This window comes from Pan paniscus, chromosome 4, assembly GCF_029289425.2.
Source record: "Pan paniscus chromosome 4, NHGRI_mPanPan1-v2.0_pri, whole genome shotgun sequence".
In the NCBI taxonomy this organism is placed as follows: Eukaryota; Metazoa; Chordata; class Mammalia; order Primates; family Hominidae; genus Pan; species Pan paniscus.
In genome coordinates this window covers 58,230,085-58,244,564 of record NC_073253.2, presented here as the reverse complement: position 1 = coordinate 58,244,564, position 14,480 = coordinate 58,230,085, and the positions used below count along the sequence as shown (strand labels likewise).

The following is a 14,480-nucleotide window of genomic DNA, read 5'->3' as shown; positions in this document are numbered from 1 at the left end:
GGCATTTCATGTGCCTCCATCAATTCAATAATATTTGGTTTTAAGTCTGCTTGTTAAAAGAAGTTTCAAATCTCTTGTTATATACTTGCAATTGGTTTTACTGCTTTTATAGCATAATTATACTATTACACTAAAACCCTTTTGACTAAATATATACTTGGATGTGTTACAATATTGAGCAGACAGAGAACAATGCTAGCCCAACCCTTCATATTATTTCCTCCAAAAAACCCACACTTTTGATTTGGCCCTAAAGAGTACCAGTCAAACCCAACGAGGCTCCCTCTTTCTTCAGGCTTCTCTAATACAGTCCCCAACTTACAGCAGTTCAACTTATGATTTTTTGACTTTATGATGGTTTTATCTGGGTATTAAATGCATTTTCAACTTAGGATATTTTTGGCTTATGATGGGTTTATCAGGAACACCCCAAAATAAGTGGAGAAGCATCATAATAATAATGAGACAGGAAGAAAAGATGATAAAGCAAAACTAACTTCCAGGCAAGTAAACAAATAGTAAAATCAATTAGAACAGATTGATCTAGGAAAGAAAGAAGCCACTCAGGCAAGCAATTATGGATACAAAAGGGCAATTAAGCAAACAAAACTATTTGAAAAGAGAGGAAGAAAGAAAAATATATAAGGACAATGAATTTGAAAGAATAAAAGGATTCTAATGGGACTAGAAATAAGATCCCAGTCTAACAAAGTTTGTATTTAGATTTTTTTTGTTTTTGTAGAAATTTGCTAAGTTTTGCATATATCTCGCTATGTTGCCCAGGCTGGTCTCAAACTCCCGGCCTCAAGCAATCCACCTCCCTCAGCCTCCCAAAGTGCTGGGATTACAGGTGTAAGCCACTGTGCCTTGCCTGTATTTAGATTTAAGGCATCTCTGACTCTAAGGCCAGGATTTGCTAAACACTCTTCAAGTGTTTAGCAAAAAGACAGTTCCTTTGAGGAAAAGTAACGGTGGAAAGTTGGAGAGAAGAGAGGGAGGCCCAAGTGTGAGAGAATGGAAGGGAAAGAGGATGGAGAAGGGTATAAAAGTAATACAACTAGCAAGTTGGCCATCCGCACTAGCCACTGATTAATGACCAAGGTCCTAGTTCATCTGTTTAACACTGATGTCAAGTTCCTCAAAATATAATTTATACAACTCTGGAAACCACCCCTCCTGGGAAAACTACTTTTCTGTCTTTTGTTGAACATCTGTATAATCCCAGCTATGAAACCATCAAGCCTCAATTACTTCCAATCACTGTCACTGGGCCAGGATCTATCTACTGTTACCTATTAATAGATAAACTCTTCACTTTGCCTTAGTAAATATCATTTTACTAGATGTACTAGATTCCCCAAAGGAACTTTTTCTAAAGTGCTAAGAGGACAATCTGAGATGTGCAGTTAGAGATGTCTTAAATCTAAATATAAACTTGTTAGACTGCGACCTTATTTACAATCCCATCAGAATCCTTTTATTCTCTCAAATTCTTTGTCCTTATATATTTTTCCTTCTTCCTCTCTCCTAAGACCTCAAGTACCAAAAAGAGTCAACTTAGGCTGCTCTATAGTGACAGTATTAGTGACAGGTAAAACAGAAAGACCAATTTACAGATGTGCACACTAGAGGACATTATAAAAAAGAGTGCCACAGCATACCTAGGTTGTTTGAAGGGCAGTAGGAATGCTGCCTGTACCCCACTTGGCTTATCAGAGCACCTGAAATGTTCTCAGTTAGAAAAATCTTGAAACTTTTGGTTAGGACTTCATATTTACCGGATTCTCCATGTTAAAATGCAAATAGCCATGGAAATGTAATAGACTAAGTCTCTGACATATCCAATTGTTTACCATTATAATACCAAGCTGACAACAGAGCCCTGGAGGGAATAGGACAGATAAGTACTGGTGAATAAGGGGCAGAAGAAAAATATGGTTTACAAAGAATTGCCTAAGGGGTTAAGTCTGAATGAATTCCTGCCCTGGGTAATACTGGGCATACAGAGAAGGATATGAAATCCCTAGGCCCTGGGGAAAATGGAAGAAGAGGAAACAGAGATAGAGAAAGACTGAAAAACCAGAGAAGCTCAAAAACAAATTAACTATTTCACAATCTGTTTGTAGGCTAGCTGGATGGTCAACTTCCCCAGGGCATAGTCCGAGAATAGCAGCAATCCTGAATATGCAGCAACATCAAGCAATACTGAAAATCAGGTTCTATCTTTGGCTACCAGAAAGTCTGAGAAAAACAGGAAAATAACCTCTTAGACTGGTACTTGCTAATGGAATGTAGCACATATATCAAGATAGGAGATTTCTAAACCTTTCTGTCCCTCCACTCACACTCCTTATTCCACCCCCAAATCAGGGGGAAAACTGGTGGGGGAGGGGTATGCAGAATAAAAAGTAGGCCTGCATAGTTTGAAAAAGCCCCCCAAATGACTTGACATATATTATTCCCCTATAACAACAAGCTCCTTCCTCCACCTAAGTTTAGTTAGACCCCAGTTCCACTAAAAGGATAAGCGAACCATCATACTTTCAGTCCAAAGCAGTTATTAAAATTATGTGATTTTTATTGCCACCTAGTGGAAGAGATAGAAAACCACAAGCTAAACTGAGGATAAGTAATCTAAATATATACTTGACATACTCTGACAGCCAAAGACAGTTTCTCAAAGTATGGTAATATGTAAGATGATTGTAAGTAGCACAAGAATAAATGCTATTTAAACTAGTTGGTATTTAATGCAATGCGTATTAGAAAAAAAGCATAAACAACACTTCAAATCCATCGTTTTACAAAGCTGGGTTGAGGCTAAATTAACCCTAATTTTAAAAAGTAAATAGATTTTTGAAGAAACATTCACTTATATTATACAGGTACTATTGAAGATATTGCCAAAGTCATAAGGTAACTCTAAAATAACTACAGTTTTGGAAATAGTTGTCCTAATCTGGTTCTTCAAATGGAAGATAATTTTCCCACAGTGTAGATGAGTTTTATTTATATATGTAATGTGAAGTAATCCATATTTTAACAGAAATAACAATGTTTGAAGGTACTTACATTTTTTCTCATTAAATAGTTTGTTTTCCTAAACAAATTATTCCACAAGCAAATTAGCATTTAGTACTGCTAAGTCTCTATATTTGCCTTTCTTAAAACATGCTTACCTAGGTAGTTATGCCATGATTGTAAATAGCTGATTCCCTCTCATTTCAACAAGTTTCATTATAGAAAATATATTGCCATTTAATCTACGCAGTTAAACAAATTTACAGAGAACTGTTTGAACTCCTGCCAACTTACTGTAATGGAATGCACTTTAATGACTTACGTTCTGTTGTCACAGTGGTCAATTATTTATCACAGAATTTAGAATTTTCAAGAAAACCCTGAGCATTCAAGTCAGCATTCATTAGTGCTTATATTTACTGACATTGGATTATATAAGTAAGAATCAAAAGTCTTATTTCATTATCTTTTCTGATGGCCACTATAAATGACAATGATAAATTTCTCATGTGATAAATTTCACATTTCCACCTCTAGTTTTAAGAAAGACTAAAAACTTAAGTATGTGCGAATGAAAATAGGATTATCAAGATTAGCTTAAACCAACCATCTTTCATCTCTTGGATGAAGACCCATTGTGACTCAAAAAAATAAGGATTCTGTTGACATTAAGGAATAGGTAGGGTTGCTGATTAATTTTTGGGTGTCTACCTAACAGTATCTGCCACACCATCCCGCCTAAAGCACTCAGTTTCCCTCTGAGGGGGCAACCGTCTTACAGTTTCCTATTTACTACCCAAAACTTCATTTATACATATTATATTTATTTATTTTTACCCAAATGGTGGCATACTATACACACTGCTCTGTACTTCAATTTTTCACTTAACAAAATAAGTTGAAGACTTGTTCCATTTTGATATGTAATAAAGCCATCTCCTTTTTAATAGAGGAAAAAATATTCCATTGTATAAATGTGCCACAACTTATTTATCCAATCCTGTAAGAAATTTTGATTGCTTTTAATCTTTACTACTATAACAAATACTGCATTACACAACCTTGTACACATACAATTTTTGACAATGTGAATTAATGCTTAGAAGTGAAATTACTGATCCATATAAACTTTGGAATAGGCTGCTGGCATTTTAGGGGGGAAATCACATTAAATTTATGGATTAAAATTTGAAGACTATGACATCTTCAGAGTCTTCCCAATGAGAGCAGAATATGCCTCATTTAATTCTTTTTATTACATCATATTTTACTGATTCTAATATACATATTTAAACACTTCTAAGTAAGGATGAATCTCATAATCTAGAACACCTTTTCATCACTGCCAGAGCCAGGCATGGTGACTCACACCTGTAATCCCAACACTTTGGGAGGGCAAGGTGGGAGGATTGCTTGAGCCCCGGAGTTCAAGACCAGCCCGGCCAATAAAGTGAGATGCAATCTCTGCAAAAAATAAATTTGAAAAATTAGCCAGGTGCAGTGGTGTGCACCTGTAGTCCCAGCTACTTGGGAGGCTAAGATGGACAAATTGCTTGAGCCCAGGAGTTCAAGACCAGCCCCAGTAACACAGCAAGACCCCTTCTCTACAAAATAAAATTAAAAAAAAAATTAGCTGGTCACAGTGGCATGCACCTGTAGTCCCAGCTACTCAGGAGGCTGAAGTGGGAGGACTGCTTCAGCCCAGGAGATCAAGGCTGCAGCAAGCCATGATTGCACCATCACACTCCAGTGTGGGCTACAGAGTGAGACCCTGTCTCAAAAAAAAAAAAAAAAATCACTGTCAGCAAGTGACAATATGATAGTAGTTATTCCTGATGGCATGACAGGTAACTGCCATCCGTGGTCATGTCAGACAAACCATTTAAGGACCATTTGAGGAAGACAGATGGGTCATGTTCTTGTTAGAAAACCTTTTGTGACATCTTCTGGTAAGATCAGGAAAGTGCAAGCATCAAAACTTAAGTGTCAGTGACCTGGAAGAAAATCTTTTCAGGAAATGTTACAGCACCAGGGTTCTTAATGGCACTAAGGAAAATTCTGTGTGTGTGTGTGGTGGGGGAAACAACTATTTTGATGACTCTACATCAAAAAATAATTCAGAAGAATCATATTCTAAATGTGAGGTGTCAGTAATACCTTAATCAATATACTTTGTTTCTATTTTCATTTTTATAATTGCACAAGAAATATAGGATAAAATATCACATAAGTCCAAGAGTTCTCCCTTTTCCCTTTTCCCTTCCCTTCCCTTCCCCTCCCCTCCCCTCCCTTCCCCTCCCCTCCCCTCCGCTCCCCACCCTTCTCCTCTCCTCTCCTCTCCTTTCCTTTCCTTTCCTGACAGAGTCTTGCTCTATGACCAGGCTGGAGTGCAGTGGTACGATCTTGGCTTACTGCAACCTCTGCCTCCCAAATTCAAGTGATTATCATGCCTCAGTCTCCCAAATAGCTGGGATTACAGCTGTGCGCCACCACGCCCAGCTAATTTTTGTACTTTTAGTAGAGATCAGGTTTTGCCATGTTGGCCAAGCTAGTCTGGAACTCTTGGCCTCAAGTGATCCACCCACCTCAGCCTCCCAAAGTGTTGGGATTACAGGCATGAGCCACCGTGCGTGGCCCAAGAGTTCTTGCAGTAAATACAAAACAAAAACTCTAAGTCCTAAGAGGTTATTGCATCAGAGTTATGGGCAGCAGTTTTTCTTAGTGTTAAATTTTTTTTAAATATGCAATTTATAATCAGTAGCATCTCAGATTTTATGAAATACTCTAAATCTTATTTTATGTCAGAAGCATTTTAGTTTCTCTCATATAGATTTTACACATTCATGTTAAGACCATTTCTATGTATTTTATTTTTTCTTACATTTTCTCATTGGAAGTCTATTTATTTTTGCCTGTTTTGTAAGCAGCTACTTTATTGAATTCTCTTACTGTTTATAATTTTTTCGTGGATTCTTTTGGGTTTTACAGGTATACAATGAAATAAAATTTAAACTCAAATTATTTTAAACTATCTGCTGAAATTTTACCTCAATGAAGATGAAGATTTTCTATTACTTTTACTCTTCTACCTCGAGCACTTAGCATATTACCTTGCGCAAAGTGGGTAATCAATACATATTTGTTAAATGAATTATATCAATGTACCTTACTTTGTAAAGTTACCCCAACCACTCCCCCAACAGAGATGTTGAGTTTAGTGGGAAAAAAAAAAAAAAATCAAATATAAACCAGTAAATAGTATTCCTATTTACTTCTCTCCACATGTATACACACAAATCCTGTAAGAAAGTGGATATTTTATAATCAAATCTATACATGTTTGGTTATAATTAGATGTATTTTAATCATTAAAGACCCTAATTATAAAATGTGTTTTATTTTAAATGCTTACCTTTTGGATCTTAGATCCGATGGCTCAAACTGGATATTCATAGGTCCAGGATCTCTTTCATGATCTACCTCAGAGGTGCCAAGATGCCTAGAATCACTATTCATATTTGCCATTTTTCTCACACTCTAAGCACTGAAGAAGTTAGTCCTACACAAAGAAGATAAATAATTTAGTTTAATTTTAAAATATTTTATTATCCATCACTAATAAATATTCATGAATAACAAATTGGAAAAATACTGGAATTTGCTGAAGATATCTTAATGAGGTATATGCCTGAAATATTTATCAGAAACTTGCTAACCTTAAATTGAGTTATTTCTTGTTTTTCAGCTTACTAAAAAATAAGTGGGGCAATTCATTTTCAGTAATAAAACAGATTAGGCTATTCGGACTCATTTTTCCTGCGGAAAAAAACTAAAAATACTGAATAAAATATTTTTAAAATCTTTGAAAAGCATCAAAAACAGTAAGGAAAATCAGGCCATTTGTAGGTGAAATTAAAGAACCAAGAGAGGAAAATGACTGAAGGAAACTGCTGCTGCCTGGAGGGTATTTGCTGTACCAGAAGAATTCCAGCTGAGGTTTTCAAAGCCTTGTGTAGTATTTGGGAAACAGAAGTCAAAGCTCAGTGTTCATCCAAAGTAAGGAATTATTATAATAATAAATCATCCCCTTTCCCCACTTCCCCACCACAATACAGCTGGAACTATAAAGACCTTTGCCATCAGAGTAAGGTTTAACAAGAAGTAAAATGGCTTATTCCCTCACAAGGGAACTACAAAGAAGTCTTCTTAAAATGGACCAGAGGCTATAGTGTCCACACCTGTAATCACAGCATTTTGAAAGGCTGAGGCAGATCGCTTGAGGCTGGGAGTCTGAGATTAGCCTGGGCAAAATGGCACAACCTCATCTCCACTAAAAAACAAACAAAACTAGCTGGGCATGGTGGCACATGCCTGTAGTCTCAGCTACTTTGGAGGCTGAGGCTGAAGCGGGAGGATTGCTTAAACCCAGGATTTGGAGGCTACAGTGAGCTATGATTGCGCCACTGCACTCCAGCCACCTGGATGATGGAGTGAGACCCTGTCTCAAATCAAACAAACAAAAAACAACAAAAAAACAAACTGGCCAGGAGTGGTGGCTCACGTCTATAATCTCAACACTTTGGGAAGCAGAGGTGGGTGGATCACCTGAGGTCAGGAGTTTAAAACCAGCCTGGCCAACATGGTGAAACCCTGTCTCTACTAAAAATATAGAAAAATAGCCAGGCATGGTGGCACGCTCCTGTAATCCCAGTTACTTGGCAGGCTGAGGTAGGAGAATAGCTTGAACCCAGGAGATGGAGGTTGCAGTGAGCCAAGATCGTGCCACTGCACTCTAGCCTGGGTGACAGAGCTAGACTCATCTCAAAAAAATAAATAAAAAAACACCCAAAACTACTGACCACATCATGTGTGTGTATGAGCTTTTTTGTTACCATAAACTGCACCTCATGAGAATTTGCAAGGAACACTTAAAGCTATGAATGTAATTTAAGATTAACCTGCTTGGTAGCACTTCTAGGTAACCAAGAGAAGCAAATGTAAATCTTTCCTGTGAAGATACACCTTCATCGTAGGCCTCAAAGAAGTCCTGCTAACAATCATTTAAAGACAACAAACAGTGAGTCAAAAATAACCTAGCATATGAGGAAATAAAGTACTATGAGTGAGAACAAGAAACAAAAGCAGAAACAGACCCACAAGAACTTCAACTATAAAAATCAATGGAATAAAAATATAAAATAATGTTCCCTATGTTTAATAACAGAAAAAGTAGACATTTTCAAAAAGTGACTTAGTATGTCTAAATAAGGACCAGAGTGAATTTTTAGGAAAAAAAAAATTCAAGAGCCCAAATTCAACACTCAATGAATGAGTTTAAAAGTTGAAGAGAAAATTAACGACGTAGAAGATAAGTCAGAAGAAACTACCTAGAATGTGGCAGAGAGAGAAAAATAAAGGCAGAAAATGTGGAAGGTGTTTAAGAAACATGAAGGATAGAATGAGATGGTCTGAAAAGCATGTAATTGGAGAATCAGAAAGTAAGAAGACAGAAGTAATATCTGTAGAGATAATGGCTGACCATTAAAGATACCTATCTACAGATTTATGAAATTTAATGAATGTAAGAGAATAAACATTACAGGGTTTGAAAAAAATAATTACAGCTGGGCACAGTGGCTCACATCTGTAATCCCAATACTTTGGGGGGGTCGAGGTGGGCAGATCACTTGAGGTCAGGAATTCGAGACCTGCCTGGCTAACATGGTGAAACCCTGTCTCTACTAAAAATATAAAAATTGGCCAGGCATGGTTGTGGGCGCCTGTAATTCCAGCTTCTTGGGAGGCTGTGGTGGGAAAATCACTTGAACCAGGGAGGCAGAGGTTGCAGTGAGCCAAGACTGCACCACTGCACTCCAGCCTCGTTGTCACAGAGTGAGACCCCAATTAAAAAAAATAAAACAAGCAAAAAAAAAAAAAAAAAAGAACTAAAATCCCAGACCAAAGGGGAAAAAAAAAGTCAGACGAAGGTCTTGGAATTAAAATGTCCAAAGGTCCTCATGTTGTCCAGATCAACATCACACATTGATGTTGTTATTTTAAGGTAACTATTAATAGAAAGCAGTGTATAACCTTAAATTTAGTAGAGGGGAAAGAAGAAGGATAAAAAATAACTGAACTAAAGGAAAGCAAAAGAGGAGAAAAAAATATAAAATAGGTGGGAAAAAATAGAAAGCACAAGATAAATAAGATCCTCTCATTCTTTCTTCAGCCTATGCTAATCATGATATCTTTCCTATCACTACACAGAAGCTGTTCTTATTGGATCACTAAAGATCTCCACATTGGTAACCCCAAGGGTTATTTCTCAGTCCTTAACTTACTTGACCTATTGGAAATATTTGCCAAAAGAATCACTTTCCTCCTTGACAAGCTGGATTCACTGGGCCTCCAGGTTTTTTCCCTACCTCACTGGTCCCTCCTCCTTCTCTGTCTCCTTTGCTGCTTTCTCATTTCTCAGATCCCTTTACAGTTGCAGAGTTCCAAGGTTCAGTCTTGACCTACCCTTGATCTCTTGGTAATCTTATGCAGTCTTATGGTTTTACTATCATAGCTCGTGCTGCCCAATACAGTGGCCACTAGTTAGGTGTGGCTACTTAAATTAACTAAAATAAAAAAATTCAGTACCTCAGTCACACTAGCTACATTTGAAGTGCTCAAAATCCACATGTGGCCACATGTGTCTACCATATTAGACAGTATAGACATAAACATTTTTCCATCATTGTAGAAAGTTCTATTAATTTAGGCAATGACAATTTCCACACTAATATCTCTAGCCTAAACTTCTTTTTTGAATTTCAGGCTTGCTTATTCAACTGCCTACTCAACATCTTTAGCTAGATGTAATAGACAACTCAAACCTAACATGTCCAAAATGGAATTTCTGATTTTCTTCCCCCAAAACTACCCCACCTAGTGTTTTCCTATTTCAGTTGATAAAATCTCTTTCTACTTGCTCAGGCCAAAATTCTTGGAATCACTCATGACTTCTTTTTCTCACAGTCTACATTCAACCCATTAGGAAATCTTATTGGCTTTTCCTTCAAATATATCCAGAATTTAATCACTACCATTTCTTACCAAGATTACCACAACAGCATTCTAATGGAGCTCCCTGCTTCTATCCTTATCCCCCTACACTGTACTCTACACAGCATGTCAAGAATTGTAGAAAAGGGTAATAAGGAATTTGGCCTTACCCAATTGGTTGTTAGAATTAAAGGGAGTGCTACTGACACCCAGTGGGTAGAGGTCGGGGATGCTGATGAAATAAATAGGTTTTAACATGTAAAAGCAAGGGATGTAGCTTTATTACTTACCCTGTAAATTACTATTATTATCCTCATTTTATAGATAAGGATACACAGCAGAGAAGTAACTGATCACAAAGTTAGTAAGTGGCAGAGTTGGAATTAAAAACGAGGCAGTCTAAATCCAGAGCCTGTTCTCTTTACCACTGTGCTATGCTGTCTTTCCTGTTCTTTGTCATTTCTTTCTCAGTCCCTTGTATCTTTCACTTTCTTCTGTTACTTGTTACTGCCCAGACTACTTAACAAGTACAGTTTTATTGTTGCCATATTTGTTTAACGGACTCATATGTCCACTTTTCTTAATTTTCTAAATGTAACATTTATGAAACAGTAGGAAGAAAATAAAGTTTTTGAATTAGAAATCCTGTATCTAACACTCACTACCTGTGTAACTTAGCATTAACCATTTAATCTCCATGAGACTATCTCTGCATCTTCAAAATTTAAACAAATTAATGTTTGAGGATTAAATGAGATTATACATATTACATTTTAGCATTAATTTTTTTTTTTTTTGAGACAGGTTCTCACTGTGTCACCCAGGCTGGAGTGGTGCAGTGGCATGATCATGGCTCACTGCAGCCGCGACCTCTTGGGCTCCAGTGATCCTCCCACCTCAGCCTCCCAAGTAGCTAGGACTACAAGTGTGCACCACCATGCCTGGCTATTTTTTTTTTTTGGTAGAGACGGAGTTTCACTATGTTGCCCAGGCTGGTCTTGAACTCCTGACCTCAAGTAATCTTTCTGCCTCAGCTTCCCAAAGTGCTAGGATTAAAGGCATGAGCCACCATGTCTGACCTCATTTAGTACTTTGTAATGGGAAAAAAAAAATGTTCAAATGTATTATCATTTCCATCAAAAACCAAATGAAAATACTTGCTCTTTTTTTTTAAACATAGGCAGCCTCTTCAGGTTTTTCCTTTTTTAAGTGAAAAATTTTTCTTCAGTCATGAACATCTAGGCAAATGATGTCAACCTACCACTGATTATTATGTGACACAGATGTTAGTAACATGTTCTATTTCCCAAATATGTGCATTTTCTTTTCTCTGTTGTTTTGATTTCCACTTCCCTTTTCTCTTCTGCTTTCCTGCCCAACGTTTAAGCAAGTCAAAGCTCTCATTAGCTTAGTTCTACTAAAGACAAACAAATAAAGTTAAATAAAAATATTAAAGTAGTACCTTACAACAGTAACATAAAAAAAAGTAAAACCAAAATACCACCATTTCCAAACAAGAAGGGCTTTATTTCTATATCTTATGAAGGGAGTGTGATGGTAAAAATGATTATCTATTTTAAGATGTGACAACTAAAATACTGAGTAATGGTAAACTCTGAACAATATATTCATTCAACAAGTTCTCAACAAGTCCCTACAATATACTGAGGTATTGAAAAACATAGAAAAAAAATTTAAGTCATGATCCCTACCCTCAATAAAGTTAAAAAAAAATCATTTATGAAGCCTAGAGAAGTCAAGTAACTTGTCCTAAATCACTTGAATAATAAAACACATTAGGATGCTAATAACCAATTCCAATTTTCAGTTCATCATTTCACTTTCAGCTCAAATCTATACCAACTGCTAGCTCTAGCTGTCAAATTAGCTTAGTAATAAATCAGTGTAAAATTTATTCTTTTAAGGTAAAAAGAATAAGTAAGTTGACTCTTTGAGACACAGATTCATATAATGTATTATACGTATTCGAAAATCTATAGCATAAAAATGTTCTTGACTATAAAGTACATAATTCAGTGATAATTGTTACAAAAATCCCAGTAAGATGGGACCAACTGAGATAAAGTTACTCATTACTGTTAATTTCATTAAAATAGTTGAGCAGCAAAAAACAAAAGCCTGCTCTTTCTCTTCCTTCCTTTACATAATAAAACTGATTAACAATTCGGTTGACTTGTTTGGTCTTAAGTTTTAAAACTAAAAGGCAGAATTTTTCAAAATTAACCTACTAATTTATGACATTAAGATGGAATGAAGTTAGGATTGATAGAATCTGTTAAATCTTCTTAGTTTAAAACTGTCAAATTGACTAATTAACTTGAAAAGATGATTCCCCAGATGTAATAAATGAAAACATTCTATATAAATAGGCCTGGCATGGTGGCTCATTCCTGTAATCCCAGCACTTCGGGAGGCTAAGGCAGGAGGACCCTTTGAGGCCAGGAGATTCAGAGTTGAGACCAACCCTGGCAACATGGCAAGACCGTGTCTCTACAAAATTTGATTGATATATATATATGCATGCCAGGCATGGTGGTGCTCACCTACAGTCCCAGCTACTCAGGAGGCTGAGGTGGGAAGACAGTTGGAGCAAGAGGGTTTGAGGTCTCAGTGAGCTATGATCACACCACTGCAGTCCAGCCTGGGCGGAAGAGTGAGACCTTGTCTCAAAAAATAAAATAAAATACAATACCAACAGAAAATACATTTTAAATTAACCTGGGTGTAGCACCAGAATTAAAAGCTTAGGAAAGAAATAAACATATTGTAGAGAAGTTCTATTTAGAATTGTATTATAGCTTTATTGATTTTTAAAGCATTACCTCAATTTAAAAAATTAAACATTTTAGAAGTTGAAAAGATGATTGTAGGGAAGCCAATATCCTTTCATCAAAAAGAATAACACAGAACTTGGGAAAAACTTATTCAGGAAACTCTGAAACACATGAAAAATTTAAAAACCTATAAGTTAGTAAGTACAAGCATTTAGAACAATGTCAAACTTTTACCAAAGTCTGTGTAAGAGTTTGCTATTATTATTTTTGAACTTAACGAAGGTTAATAAAATTTTTATATTGTAGGGAAGAACAGCAATCCATAGAATTGTTAAGAAATGCTAGAGAAAAATTTTAATATTGATAAGTAGCCAGAACCGTATCACTCCTAAATCTTCAACAATGCATAAAAGCACTTTCAGAAAGAACTGCAAGGCATTAATTTGTCTGAATTACACACATTGGGTAATTTGAGATTTGGGCTATTCTGGTGCTATCAAGTAGTGTGTGGTGGTTGATAGCTCACAAGTAAGATTGCCTGGATGTGAATCTTGGTTCTGCCATTTATTAACTGTGCAACTTTGGGCAACTTACTTAAATTCCCTAAGATTCATTGGTTTTGGAGATAATAAAAATACTAGTCTTACAGGGTTTCGGATTAAAATGAGATAATACATATAATGTGGCTGGTACACAGTGAATATTCAACAAACATAGCTATCACTTTTATTATGAATTTAGCTGTTTAAAACTAGAAAAATTACTCGTTGGAAGGACATACAAGAAGAAACTTTTTTTAAAAGAAAAAGAAAAAATATGTATTGCCTTAACTTAGCGGCCTGAACAAAATCAGCTGATGTATCTACATGCCTTTAGTATAAAGTGAGCAAACTCAGCAAGGTAAGAAAAATAAAAAGGTTGACCTTTATATAATAGAATTATTGAACTGCCACAAACAAGACAGCACTAAAGGATATCAAAAAGACAAAACTTGGTGTCATTTTTGAAGGAAAATTGAGAGAAAAACACAAGTTAATAGAAGATAGTGGGAGATGGAACTAACATTTATTTATTGAATGCCTAATACTGGCCTAATGTTTTACATGTTATTGTTTAAATCCAATAAATCCTTAGAATTTGGGAAATGGGTATTACCTTCATATTACAAAAAAAAAAGAAAGAAAGAAAGAAAGAAAAAGAAAGAAAGAAATTAATTGAAGCTCAGAGAAGTAATTTGTCCTAAATCACTAAGCTAAGAAAACCATACTTGGGATTGAAACCAGATCACTTTGATTCTAAATGTTATTTCCTGTATACTCTGATGTCTGCCTTAAAAAGGAGGAGTTCGGTTGGAGGACAAAAGAAGCATCTGAAAATCAGGTCTTCTTTGTTTAGTTTTGTAAATATAAAATAATAGCTATAATGGCAAATGGCCTTAAACCCTTTTTTTTTTTTTTTTGGTGACGGAGTCTCGCTCTGTCACCCAGGCTGGAGTGCAGTGGCACAATCTTGGCTCACTGTAACCTCCGCCTCCCCATTTCAAGCAATTCTCCTGCCTCAGCCTCCCGAGTAGCTGGCACTACAGGTGCCTGCCACCACACCCAGCTAATTTTT

General features: G+C 36.2%; 1 protein-coding gene across 30 annotated transcripts in view; it reads right to left on the bottom strand.

Annotated features, from left to right (window-relative positions):
- Positions 1 to 14,480, bottom strand: part of SLC38A9 (solute carrier family 38 member 9) — an 85,040-nt gene that overhangs the window by 63,885 nt on the left and 6,675 nt on the right. For 11 of the 30 annotated variants that reach the window (XM_008952730.5, XM_063604458.1, XM_063604454.1 and 8 more), the window contains one exon: positions 6,434 to 6,580. In XM_008952730.5, the coding sequence (XP_008950978.1) occupies positions 6,434 to 6,546 (113 nt within the window). In that variant the 5' untranslated portion in view covers positions 6,547 to 6,580. Of the gene's footprint in view, positions 1 to 3,179; positions 3,352 to 6,433; positions 6,581 to 11,332; positions 11,489 to 12,914; positions 13,028 to 14,480 lie in introns of those variants that run through there. The other 19 variants (XM_008952731.6, XM_008952733.5, XM_055112373.2 and 16 more) reach the window with 5 other exon arrangements.